Source organism: Gracilinanus agilis, chromosome 3 (assembly GCF_016433145.1).
Source record: "Gracilinanus agilis isolate LMUSP501 chromosome 3, AgileGrace, whole genome shotgun sequence".
Classification (NCBI taxonomy): domain Eukaryota; kingdom Metazoa; phylum Chordata; class Mammalia; order Didelphimorphia; family Didelphidae; genus Gracilinanus; species Gracilinanus agilis.
Genome location: NC_058132.1, coordinates 94,974,881 through 94,988,206, shown reverse-complemented (window position 1 = coordinate 94,988,206; position 13,326 = coordinate 94,974,881). Strand labels below are relative to the sequence as shown.

Genomic DNA, 13,326 nt, shown 5'->3' with positions numbered 1-13,326 from the left:
TAGCATTTCCTTTTACTTTACTGGGATATTATGTTACCTAAACTATATTATCTTACATGCTAGAAGCAGAGAATCCTAAAAGCTAGTCAGAATCTCAGTCACACAGTTTAAAGCCTCTCCCAATTTAGTAATTCCCTTACAACTAGTTAGCCAACCTCTTCTCAGGCTTCCACTGATGGAGAGCTCAGTGAGACAATATATTCCTCTTTTGAGCAATGCTGATTTTTAAGAAGTTTTCTCTAATTTTGAGCCATAGTCTGCTACCCTGTACTTCTATCCTCTTCCAAATTGGTCCTCATCCTCCTCTTTGAAGACATATATAGTATTAAAAAGAAATGAAAGCCTGCTAATAATATCTTTATATATCTCCTATAGATCTTCCTCTAGATCTTGGAGGATGGATGGTCCATATAGATCTCAGAGATAGTATGAATGGAGGAAGGACCAGGTGCCCAAGATCTAAGATGGCTATAGTTGATGAGGGAGGAAACACACTCCTCACAATAGCTATGGATGTATCTATGCCTCTCCTTCCTGACAGGCTTGATTGATTAAGCCTGTCAGTTGCTTCCTTCTAACAGGTTAGGACCCTTGAGAGGTTAGGTAGATGGTTAACCTCACTAGGCCCCACCTGAGGTTGGATTAGTTGTTGATAAGGCTATTGATTGGCTATTGGAAATATTGTTTCTCCCCTTACCAAGGGCTTTGGTAGAATAACCGCTCAGGAAAGGTACTTGTTGGTAAATCACTGTATTAACTGTTAATGGGGAAAGGAAAACAAGGTAATAGGTTTGAAGATTTGAGAACTCTATTGCTATTTGTTTGGCTACTAAGCTAATTGTTGATCAAGTCTGGAGATTGTGAGGCTGGTAGAAACTGGAGGTCTTCACCCTCTCACTAACTCTGACCTGACCTGGCCACAGCCAAGCCAGAGATTAGGGAAGGCCATTGATGTTGGTGTTGATAGATAATCTCTATGCTCTCTCAGCTCTACTATCAATGGTGTTGATTGATCACTAGCTCTCTCTCAGTCAGGTACAGGTTACAGGTTTCAGGCCTACCCTTCCACCCTTCACCTCCCTCTGTCCCAGTTCTTGCTCCAAGAGAAGCCTGCTCAAATCTGAGCTCTGAGCTCCCAACTATTGTTCCTTGGGGGTATTTATAGGGTGGAGCCAACTGATTTTTGCCCCTGGCTCACAGCACCTGGGAACATTCCAAACTCTCAACTACCAATCCTGTCAGTCAAGGTGGCATCCATCTTATCCCAGATAATGATTTTAACAATAGCAATTCTTATCCCTCTTTCCCATAACAACTATTTAGGTACCTTAGGACAGCTGTAATGTATATGTGCATTTTCTTAGTAATAAACATTCTCATTTCTATCCATATCAGTAAGGTATGGTTTCAAGCCCCTCTGCCCCAAAGTTAAATTTCCCTATAAACATCATCATCCAGGCTCCTAAAGCATAGTCTTAAATCCCCAAACCACTCCAGTGGCCTTTTTCCTCTGAACTCATTCCATTTATAATAAAGATTATGATAATCCTACCCTAAAGTCTATAGATCACTATAGTAGTCTCTGCCATTAAGCAGAGGCTAACAAACTAAAGAGGCTTCAGTTAGGCACAGTGGCAGACAGTGCATATTTCATCCAAGAAACAGCCTAACTAAATTTTTGTAGAGCATTATCGCAGGTTGGCTGCAGAGAGGTCAATGTTTTGGTCCACAGCTACTCTTGGAGATTCATCTAAATCAGTGGTTCCCAAACTTTTTTGGCCTACTGCCCCCTTTCCAGAAAAAATATTACTTAGTGCCCCCTGTCACATATTATCAACACCCCCTTACAGTTATTCACCGCCCCCAAATGCACCTGTGACCATCACCGCCTCCCTGGATCGCTGCAGCACCCACCAGGGGGCGGTGGCACCCACTTTGGGAATCACTGATCTAAATGAAAGAGACATTATTATGGGTGTCAATGGATGGAGTGTGATACACTGATCCACACACAAAATTTAAATATTTAGGTAAAAATGTTTTAATTCATGTTTTGTAACCTTCGAGGTTAATAGATAAATTCCTCACAGTTTTCCAGATCAGTAGAGAACTGTTTTCACCCCATTTTATAGCTGTGAAAACAGACTCAGAGAGGGGAAGTGATTTGTTAGTTCATTCATTGTTAGAAAGTCCAGGAATTCTTAGGCTAGGATGAGAATACTTATCTCTTTAATCCAAGTCCCAGGTACTTTCTGCTATACTGCATCATTCATTACATGAGGGTCTTATGCTTCATGCTGAGGACAATAGAAATAGAAATATGTCATGAGCCCTACACAAGGATCTTTGAGTCTAGAAGATCTAAACAAGGAAGGGCACAAGGTGCATGGAAAGCATTATGGTGTTTCACAAGAAGGAAAGGAAAGTGGCATTTGAGTCACTTGAAGGATGGATTGACAAGTATTTCCCCAACAAATTTTAGTTAAATCTTTCATATTTTATTTTCCACAAGGTCATGTTAATTTCCCAGCATAAATTTTGGCCAGATGTTTAAGAGGCTCTTGCCTTTCTTTCATTACCACATTCTTTCTAGAACTTCTATTGTTTCAAAAAACTGTGATACTTGGGGGCAATTAGGTGACTTAGTAGATTGAGAGCCAGATCTAGAGACAGAATGTCCTAGGTTCAAATCTGGCCTCAGACACTTCCTAGCTGTGTGACCCTGGGCAAGTCACTTGACCCCCATTGCCTACCCTTACCATTCTTCTGCCTTGGAACCAATACACAGTATTGATTCTAAAATGGATGGTAAGAGTTTAAAAAATGAAAAAGCTATGATTGCCTTAGAAGCAAATGTCAGGAATCTACCAGTCACCAGAGGGTTTACAAGCCATCTTTCCCTAAAAAAATCACATAGGTGCTTAACTAAGTCAGTATGTTTCCTCTGTTCAAAATATATGCCTTGAAATAAAAAACAGTACCTTGGGGGGGTACTGTGAATTACTTCTCTTCCAATGTTGTCAATCCATAGTCTATAAAGCATTAGGGGGGAAAAATTACTTAAGTTACTTTGCTCAAACTATAAGAATGTTTCTCTTTCTTCTTAGCAGAGAGATGGTCAGGGGGATGGACTGATAGAGCACCAATTTGAGATCCATGTGGAAAAAATTAAAGGACTCATTCCACTCCAGTCAACAGTCTGGGGAGAAGCAGACTGTTATGTCCAATACCGTTTTCCTGTTCAAGACTCAGAGAAGAGTACATTAAAAGGAATTAAGTTACCTGAAAGTGGTAGGTGGAGTGCATTGTACAGACTTTTCTTCATTTTCCAGTTTTTAGTCTTTGTGTAAGTCTCTTATTTCTTTCCTATAAGGTGGGAAGTGAAGGTTAGGCAAGTTTACAGAGATGCAAAAGAAATGGTTTCTACTCTAAAGGAGCTTATAATTTAGTTGAGTGGTTAGGAATAAGACAAATACTCAAAACATAGGATATGATAAATATAGATATGATAATTTTCAAAGTACTATGGAAAAAATACTTTCATTTTGAAAAATGAGAGCTGGCTTTTTGGAATAGATAGCAGTTGAACTTTCATTACCCAGATTCACTTAGAGGCAAAATGACTGTCATATAGCCTTGTGTCCAACCTTTAAACAGAATGTTGTACTATCTTCTTCACTCCAACAGTGTTGAACACAGAAGTACAATTTTTTAAGATTTTATATTCAAATGTTGATGTTCTTGGAATGTATAGGAGGAGGAAGAATGACCTATAGGCTGATAGATAATTGCCACTGGATTGCATGATGAATTAGGATAGAGTAAATTTCAAAAGAAGAAAGATTGCTGAATGGTGGCATTTAGTTTTCTTCTCTTGAGTTTCACATATGATTGTTTACCATGTGAACCATCTAATTTAATGTCCTTTATAACTTGTTATATTATTATATTGTCTTAGAAAGTTAGACTTGAAGGGCCATAAAGTAAAAAATATCCAACTAAAAGAGACCCTCATACTTAATTTTCAGTGATAGAAAGCATAGAATATCAGAACTAGAAGAGATATTAAAACTTAGAATGTTAATGCAGAGAAGAAACTTAGAGATCTTTAAGTCTGACTTCTTCATTTGCAGAGGAAGAGTTTGAGACCCACAAAAAGGAAATGACTTGGCCATAGTCACCTGTAATTCAGCTTCTTCTCCTGCAGGCCTCTGGCCCAGAGCTAGCATCATGTAGTCAGTGTTCTTAAAAGTTACTGAACTATATCACATTAAATTGCTCTTCTTTTCCAAAGGAATCACTCTCAAGCCCTTTCGTTCAGCAACCACACTGTGTGTCCCCGACCCAATCTTCAACCACAAATACCTTCATTCTCTCTTGCTTCCACCGGAAGTCCCTGTGCAAAGGCTCTTGCTCAGTGCCTTCTCAATGTGTGGGCTGGTGCCTGGAAGTGGACTCCAGTTTGAAATATGGTGCAGGTAATAATAATAACAACTCAGCTTGCTAGCAGTTTTATGAATTTGATTTTATAGAAGCTAGAACTATGGCTCAGAGGTTAAAGGTCACAAATCTTTTAAGTAGCAGATACATGATCCAAACTCAAATCTATTATGATTCCAAGATCAGCATTCTTTCCCTTATATCATAGTCCAGAGTCCTGTTTTCATTGTCTCTGGGAGAATACAGAATTCTTATCTTAGAAAAGAATAAAAATGATCATTATCATTATCTTACATCTCTATCAGATATTATGGTTATAGACTTCCATAAAAGTCCCCCTCAAATTATTCTTCCTGTTTTGGAAGTGACTGAGTTCTCAAAGATTATATCAATAAAGCATAAATGTTGGCATATTTTATCAAAACGGAAGGATTTCAAGTAGAATTATATGGATAGAATATATATCTTTCAGGTAAGAACCAACCTAGGCATGATGAGGTTTCTTGTTATCGGGTTGGTATCACAGGATACATTTTTCAACCATATCAGATCATTAATCTGCTGAGGAATGAAGGTTTTGTGACCTGTATCAATTCAGTTAAATATACATTTGTTAAGCACCTACTGTGTGTCAGGCCATGTATTAAGTCCTGGGGATACAAAAAACAGTAAACAATAAAACAAAATACAAAAGACAGTTCTTGCCATCAAGGATCTTTAACTCTAATGGGAAAATAACATGCAAACATATACAAAGCAAGATATATATAGGATAAATTGGAAGTGTTTAACAGAAGGAAGACCCTGGAATTAAGAAGGGTTGGAAAAGGCTTCTTGTAAGAAATGGAATTTTATTTAGGTGTTAAAGAAAGCCAGGGGTCAGTAGTTGCACTAGAGGAGGGAAAACAATTTCAGACATGAGATTTAGCCAGAGAAAAATATCCAGAGCTAAGAGATATAGAGTATCTTGTTCATGGAACAGCAGGAGGCTAGTATCACTGGATGAGTTTGTGTTGCAGGGTAAGGTAGTCAAAAACTGGAAAGTTAGGAGGGGTCTGGGTTAAAAAGGACTTTTCATGCCAAACAGAGCATTTTGCATTTTCTCCTGGAAGCAATAGGAAGCCACTGGAGTTTATTGAATGGAGGGGTGACATGTTGAGACTTTCATTTTGGGGGAATCTTTTAAATGGGATGAATGGAGAACAGATTGGAGTGGGGAGAATCTTGAGGCAAGCAGACCCACTAGAGGCTTTGTAGTAATCCAGGTTTGAGGTGATAAGTAACTCATGGGAAGCGATTAAATTGAGGAGCTGTGAGTTTATGGTATTTGAGGGAGAATCAGTGCATGTTAAAGTCCCCTAGGATGAGTCAGGAGTTGGAGAAAAGAGAAAAACAGTGAGCCAGGTACCAGATTCATTGAGGGTATAAGAGAAATGACCTGAGGGATTTATGGACAACTACAAGGATTTTGATTGATTGATAGATATGAATAGCACAAACCTCAACAGAATCTCATTTAACTGAGAACCTGGAAGTGCTAGTGGGGAACAAGGAGTATTCCAACTCCCTTTCCCCAACCAGTGAGCCTAGGAGAATGAATGAAGGTATAACTACTATTAGAAAGGGTGAGCTCAGAGGCCGAATCAACAGGGAAAAGCCAGGCTTCAGGAAGAGCTAGTTGATGGCAGGAATGGGAGATGACAAGAAGTTTATAGCTTATAGACCTGTCATTCCAGAGAGCACAGTGGAGGGACTAGGTGAAGTTAGGATGAAACTTGTGGTGGGAGGGTTGAAGATGATGGGAATGAGGAATTGGGTGAGAGAGAGTATAGAGTGACATTTGGATGTGTCACCCCTCCAAGTAATATTTATTATGAGTTCTGTCATACTTATATAGGAACATATCATCTTTCCCCTTAAAATGTAAGCTCCTTCAGAGTACAGACAGGGGGCATCTGGGTAGCTCAGTTGATTGAGAGGCAGTCCTAGAGACAGGAGGTCCTAGGTTCAAATCTGGCCTCCCACACTTCCTAGCTATGTGATCCTGGGCAAGTCACTTAAACCCCATTGCCTAGCCTTTACAATACATATAGTATTGATTCCAAGACAGAAGGTAAGAGTTTTAAAAAAAAAAAAAAAAAAAAAAAAAGCACAGACAGCACCAGCTAAGACTTTTGAGATACCCAGTATAATTGTGTGAATGATTGCATAGATGATACTTAAACTCATGGCCTGTGGGGGGTGGAGGGGGAGGCTTTTGAGTTTACCAGTAGAGAAAAGAGAAGAGGTGCCAGGAATAAACCTTGAACTATACTCAGCCAGCCAATAAATGTTTATTAGACACCTACTATGAACCAGATACTGTGCTGATTAGGGGATACAAAGAAAAGACAAAAAACAGTTCTGACCCTCAGAGTTCACATTCTAATGTGGGAAGACAACACAAAAATAAATATGACTAGAAGGAAGGTTACCCTTCAACAAAGGCCTGATGAAGTCCAAGAGTGCAGCCTGGTGGGTAATGATAAGATGGCTGCCCTGGGTGATTCTTATATAATGGATCTGGTTAAAGCTCTTCACAGAAAACCCAAAGGAAGGGCACATAATATGATTTCATTCAGCAAAGGCAACTGAGAAGAAATGGTCAGGCAGATAAGAGGAAAACCAGGAGAGAATAGGGAAAGAAAAGGGAATAAGGATTTATAAAGTGCCTATTATATTATGTGCTAGTTGGTGTGCTAAAGAATTTACATATATCTTTGATTTGATCCTTATAACTCTCTGCGGTAGAACTATTATTTCCACTTTACATTTGAAGAAACTAAAGCAGACAGAGGTTCTTTTATATGATTTGCCCAGGGTCACACAACTAGTAAATGTCTGTGAGCAGATTTGAACTCGGGTCTTCCTAACTGTTCCTAAAGCTATATCCATTATATCCCCTAGTTTTACAAAAACCCAAAAAGAATAGAGTATGCAGAAGAGAAGGAAAGGGAATTAACTGAATCAAATGCATCAGAGAAGTCAAGAAGCATGATAGTTGACAATTAAGAGATCATTGGTAAGTTAGAATAGAAGATTTTCAGTTAAGTGATAAACACAGAAACCACATTGCAGAAAGTTAAAAAGTGAATGAGTGAGAATAGAAAAAATGGAGGTAGTATATACAGCTTTTTCTAGGTTTTTGGCTAAGAAGGGGAGGAGAAATTTAGCATATTAATTTAAAGAGAGAAGATGTGGTTATATGTGAAAACAAACAAAAGAACCAGTGGACCAGGAAAAATGAAATAAAGGGAGAAGACAATTGAGGAACCAGTCTTTAATGGAGAAAATAGAAAGTGATTCAGATCAGAGATGTATGTGGCCTTGGCAAAAAAGAAGAGAAATGATTTGCCTAGTAACATAGCTAGCAAATGACACAGCTGAAATTCGAACCCATTTATTTTCATCTCCAAGACCCATATTCTTTCTGTTCCATTTAAAAAATAAATAAGATGTTCCTATTTCTTGATGTTATCTTATTCCCAGGAAACTTTTGCATTTAATATCCACTAGTTTCACCATATCTATAAATTTCAAGTCATTTGTTAACTTTTTGAAGAAATAAATAAATCTCTTGTTCTTTCAAAATACCTAGCCAAGTACTTAGTAATAGTTCCATGAGAAATTCTTGGAAAACCTCTGAAAACACAAATTTCGACCTTGCTTAAAACAACCGCTGTTTACCATGAATGACTTAGCTATTCTGATCAATACAATTATACAAGACAGTTCCTAAGTACTTATGATGAAAGATGCTACCCCACTCCACAGAGAGAGAACTCTGAGTGCACTCTGAGTACAAATTGAAGCATACTTTTTTTCATTTCGTTTTCTTTGCATTTTTTTGGCAATGACTAATATGTTTCACATGATTTCACATGTATGACCAATAATTGTTTCTTGCCTTTTCAGTGGGTAAGGAAGGGTGGAGGGAGATAGAGAATTCAGAACTCAAAAATCTTAAATATTTGTAATAACTCATGTTTTTCTTTTTTTTAAAAAATCCATTTTAAAAAAATAAGTTAAAGGAACTAGAGATGTTTAGCCTGAAGAAGACAGTTGTTAAAAGAATAGACTTATTCTTATTGGTCCCTGAGAAGAGAACTAGTACCAATGAATTAAAGTTGAAAAGAAACAAATTTTGGAATAAGCTTCCATCAGAGTGCATTTCCTCATTATTCAGACAGTCTAGATGACCATTTCTTAGAGGAGATAGTTTTCAGGGGTGCATAGTACAAAAAAGTAGACAGAAAATGAATCTCTGTCCTCATGGGGCTTACAGTCACAGGGGAGGATATATTTATATGCTTGTATACTAATAAACTTTATTATGGTAAGTGCATGAGGGATATATGAACAGAGCTACAACTGTATCATTATTTGAGCAATCCCTAAATTATCACTAAGTAACTGTATTTCTATAATGCTTTGTATTTTTAAGCCCTCTCACATCTAACTCACATTAAACTAGCAACATATTTTTTTTTAATTAAAAAAAAATTTTAACTAACCTTCCATCTTAGAATCAATACTTTGTATTGGTTCAAAGGCAGAAGAGTAGTACGGGCTGGGCAATGAGAGTTAAGTGACTTACCCAGGGTCACACAGCTAGGAAGTGTCTGAGATCAGATTTGAACCTAGGACTTCCCATCTCTAGGTCTGGCCTTAAATCCACTGAGCTACCCAGCTGCCCCCAATATATTTCTTAAATAATCAGTCACCTACTATGTGCCATGCACTGGACTAACCATTGACAATGCCAGTATAAAGAATGAAGTTATTTCTACTCAGAAAACTTGACAGAATTTTAGGGGGCTGTCTCAGTTTACAGCTCTCCACATCAATGGATAGATTCAGATAGGACTTACAGAACTACTTTTAAGAATTTCTTTAAGTTGGTTTTGGACTGGGTGACCACTGAAGTTAGTAATAACTGCAAGTTGCTTCTAAATGTTTCATGAGATCAGTTTTTCAGTTGCATCTTAAACACCCATATAATAATGTAACAAAAACTTTCTTCATTGCTTGTACAGACTAGGCCTTGTCCAGATTTTGACATTTTTTAATTGGTAGAGTAGAAAACAATTGATGCCAGGTTTTACCATGAATAAGAAAACATATATTCCCTATAGATTTGAAAGGAAACTTAGAGCATGGAACATTAGCACTAATAGGGAAGTTAGAATGTTGCATATTAGAATTGGAAGAGACTATAGAACAGAGAATATTAGAGCAAAAATGAACATTAAAGCACACCATGGAGCAGGTGGGTGGCTCAAAATGGACTGAAAACCAGGCCTAGATATGAGAGATCCTGGGTTCAAATTTTACCTCAGACACTTCCTAGCTATGCGACCCTGGGCAAGTCATTTAACCCCCATTCCCTAGCCCTTACCACCCTTCTGCCATAGAACCAATACAAAGTACTGATTCTAAGACAGAAGGTAAGGGTTTAAAAAAAAACATTAAAGCATACCTACTCCAACTTCCTCACTTAGCTGAAGAGTAAGCTAAGGCCTGGTACAGAAAAGGGATGTGACTTACCAAGATCATGCAACAAGATAATGGCAGATACTGAATTAAAACCAAGCTTTGTGATTTTTCCATCAAAGCACATGGTTGAGGATTGTTAATTTTTAACTTTAAACCTTTTTATAATCTTTGACTTGTAAAGTCAACCTTATTCCATTGCATTCATATACCACAACTTGTTCAGCTATGCCCCACTTGATGAGCATCCCCTCAGTTTCTAGTTCTTTGCCACCACAAAAAGAACTTATGTAAATATTTTTTGGGTCCTTTTCATCTTTCTTTGATCTCTTTAGGATATAGATCTAGTAGTGGTCAGCAACCCAGTTTAATGACTTTTGGAGCATAGTTCCAAATTGCCTTTCAGAATTGCTGGACAACTTCACCAACAGTGCATTAATGTACCTTTTTTACCACCACCTCTTCGACATTTGTCATTTTTCCTCAGTCTGACATATCAGTTTGTGTCACCAAAGAAGGAAAAGCCCTTTTGTCAAGATCTCTTTATCATCTCTGATAATCTGATAGGGACAGTTTAGTTGATAAGGAAATAATGACGGGACACCTGAGTTGTCTTTTAGCTTATACTTCCAGCTCTGTCTCCAGGAGCATGGAGTTTATTATATATATTTCAAGATTCATTTCACACAAAAGATCCCTCCCCCCGAAACTTTGCAGATGCGCAGAAGTTACAAATTATGTCACATCAAAATACAAAACATTGGCTTCAGAATAGACCAAGGCCAAAGCTAAATTTTGACTAGGTTCTTATCAGAAAGCCAAGTCAGGGAATATTTTTCTCAGGGTTGAATTGCCCCTGCTAAAGTTTTGGCCTTGGCTGTAGCTGCATTCCTGGACAAAGGGGAACAGTGTTAACCCTTTAAATTCAGGTTTGCTAGGAACTTAAAGCTTTTCAATAAGGCCACAATACTTTTCAACAAGTAATCACAAGGATCACAAAAGGGGTTAAAAGAGGAGTCTCAGATTTTTATCTATTCTCTTATTGGCTTCCCACACCCTTTCATTATATTTAGGGCCAGATCTATTTGGGTAGACTATTACAGTATTTCATGTAACTGCAAAGAGAGTGGTATCCCAAAACAACATAATGGCATTATGGAGTCAGAGCTCTGAATAACAGATATGATTGGAGAATACCTTTTACACATTTTGAAAAGTAATGCAGACAATTATTTGTAGCTTAGCATTTACCCATAAACTTACACAAATCACATCAGAATTTTTTTATCTTAATGAAGCAAAATTAAACACCCTTTTGTGATGTTAACAAGATAGAACATCACATAGTTTCAAGGACACTCAATTGTGAGATCTTGACAGTTGCAAATCTGTAAACAAATGACTTTAGTTGCTTATTGCAACATTCTTATTTATCACTGTACTTCTCAATGTTAACACATATCTAATGGGACTTGTTACAATTTGAGGCCTAAATTTCTTAACCTCTAGGCTGGGTCTTCCTAACCATTTTTGTAACTGTTTGGCAGTTTGGTAAAGTTTATGGATATTTTCTTAGAAAAAAAATGTTTTTAAGAGCTCAAAATAAAATATACAGGATTACAAAAGAAACTAATTAGATTGAAATATAATTAAAAAATATTTGAAAAAGAAGTTCATGGAACCCAGATTGAGAACTCTAGTTTTGGGTATGACATATCCCCTTTTTTTACTATAAATTCCTGAGGTGAAGGACTAGGTCCTGTTACAATCTTTTACTTCTAGTATTTTGTACATTGTACAAAATATCCTTTGTACATTTTAAATGCTCAATAAATGTTTGTTGATTCACATTATTGTTAATTGTTGTTCACATTGCCCTGATTGAGTCAATAATTCATTCATCAATTTGGTGTTCCATTATTTAATTGTAGGTAACATGTATGCATTTATATTACATCTATTGAATTCCTTCATCTTGAGTTTGGAAAATACTGGTCTTTAAGCCTTCTGTGGTCAGTAATCCTACAATAAATGCTCAGTAAAATTTATTAATCACATTCATTGTACAGTACTTTTGTGGCACTGTGGATAATAAGGCATTGACATAGGAAAGGGTAAGGTAAAAACAGAAAAAAGGGTAATAGTCCAATTTGACTGAGACAAAAAAGTAAGAAACATTTGAAGGAGGAGGAAAACATTGAGATAAAGAAGGTAAAGCCAGATTGAGGCAGGCCTAGAATGCCAGATCAGGAATTTATACTTTTTTTAATGCGTTGGTAAATAAAGGTTTTTGTTCAGAAAAGTGACCACAAGTCAGGCATTAAGAAAAAATCCTTGCATTTTAAAGGAAACATGAGTTATTTAGAAGGCTTGAGTCTAAAGACAGTGATGTTTGTTATCTTTATAGTAGCTAAAGTGAACAGATCTTTAACATTAACCAAACCTGAATCTTACAAATCAAAATGATTCATAGATACTTTCCTTTTGGGTGAAACTAAGTATTTGATTATTTATTTATTTGCAGGTATTATTATCCCAATGTCAGGGAACAAATGGTTGCCAAAGGCTCATTGCCATTATCCCGACTGTGTGCCATGGTGACCTTGCAACATCATGAGAATATAGGACTGCAGACCTTTAACCTACCTTTATTCCCCAAATCAGAGAACAAAGATGAATTCCAGGCCCAGACAGCAGGTAACTGAAAATGAGTTTTATATTTGCTTTCAAAGGTAGTATTTGGTTTTGGTTTGTTTCTCTTTTTTAAACCCTGCTTCTTTTTTATGTAATTTTCAATTTATCTAACTTGCATAACATTGCTATTTTAATTCTATTAAGATTATCAAGATTTCAGAGTGGGAAGGGATTTATACATACTAGTACAACCCCTCTCCAAATCCTCAGTTACCTTCTTAGTATCCTCAACAAGTGGCGTTTCTCAGCCTGAACAACTCTTGTCACAAGGAGTTTATACTTTGGGACAACTCTCATTGTCAGGAGATTTTTCATTAAACTGAACAGAAATGCCACTCATTGTCTTTGCTCCTGCTTCTGCCTTTTGGATCCAAGAAGAACATGTTTAATATTTTGTTTATATAACAATAGTAGTAGATGGAATTTGTATAGTGCTATTACCTCATTTTATTTCCTATTATTATTTTGCTATTATATTATCTTCATAGCAATCCTAGGAGGTCAGTAATCCCCGTTTTAGAGACAAGGAAGATGAGACAAAGGTTAAGTAGGGTCACACAGCGAATGAGTGTCAGACACTAGATTTGAATTCTTGTTTTTCTGTCTCCCAAATCCAAGGCTCTGGCTATATAATTTTAGACCAGTGGGATCTAACCAGTC

At 37.1% G+C, this 13,326-nt stretch overlaps 1 protein-coding gene across 1 annotated transcript in view; it reads left to right on the top strand.

Moving 5' to 3' along the window:
- The window catches only part of C2CD3 (C2 domain containing 3 centriole elongation regulator), a 175,150-nt gene that overhangs the window by 67,364 nt on the left and 94,460 nt on the right, over positions 1–13,326 (top strand). The window contains 3 exon segments of the mRNA XM_044668915.1: positions 3,111–3,291; positions 4,295–4,478; positions 12,497–12,669. Coding sequence (XP_044524850.1) covers positions 3,111–3,291; positions 4,295–4,478; positions 12,497–12,669 — 538 coding nt within the window.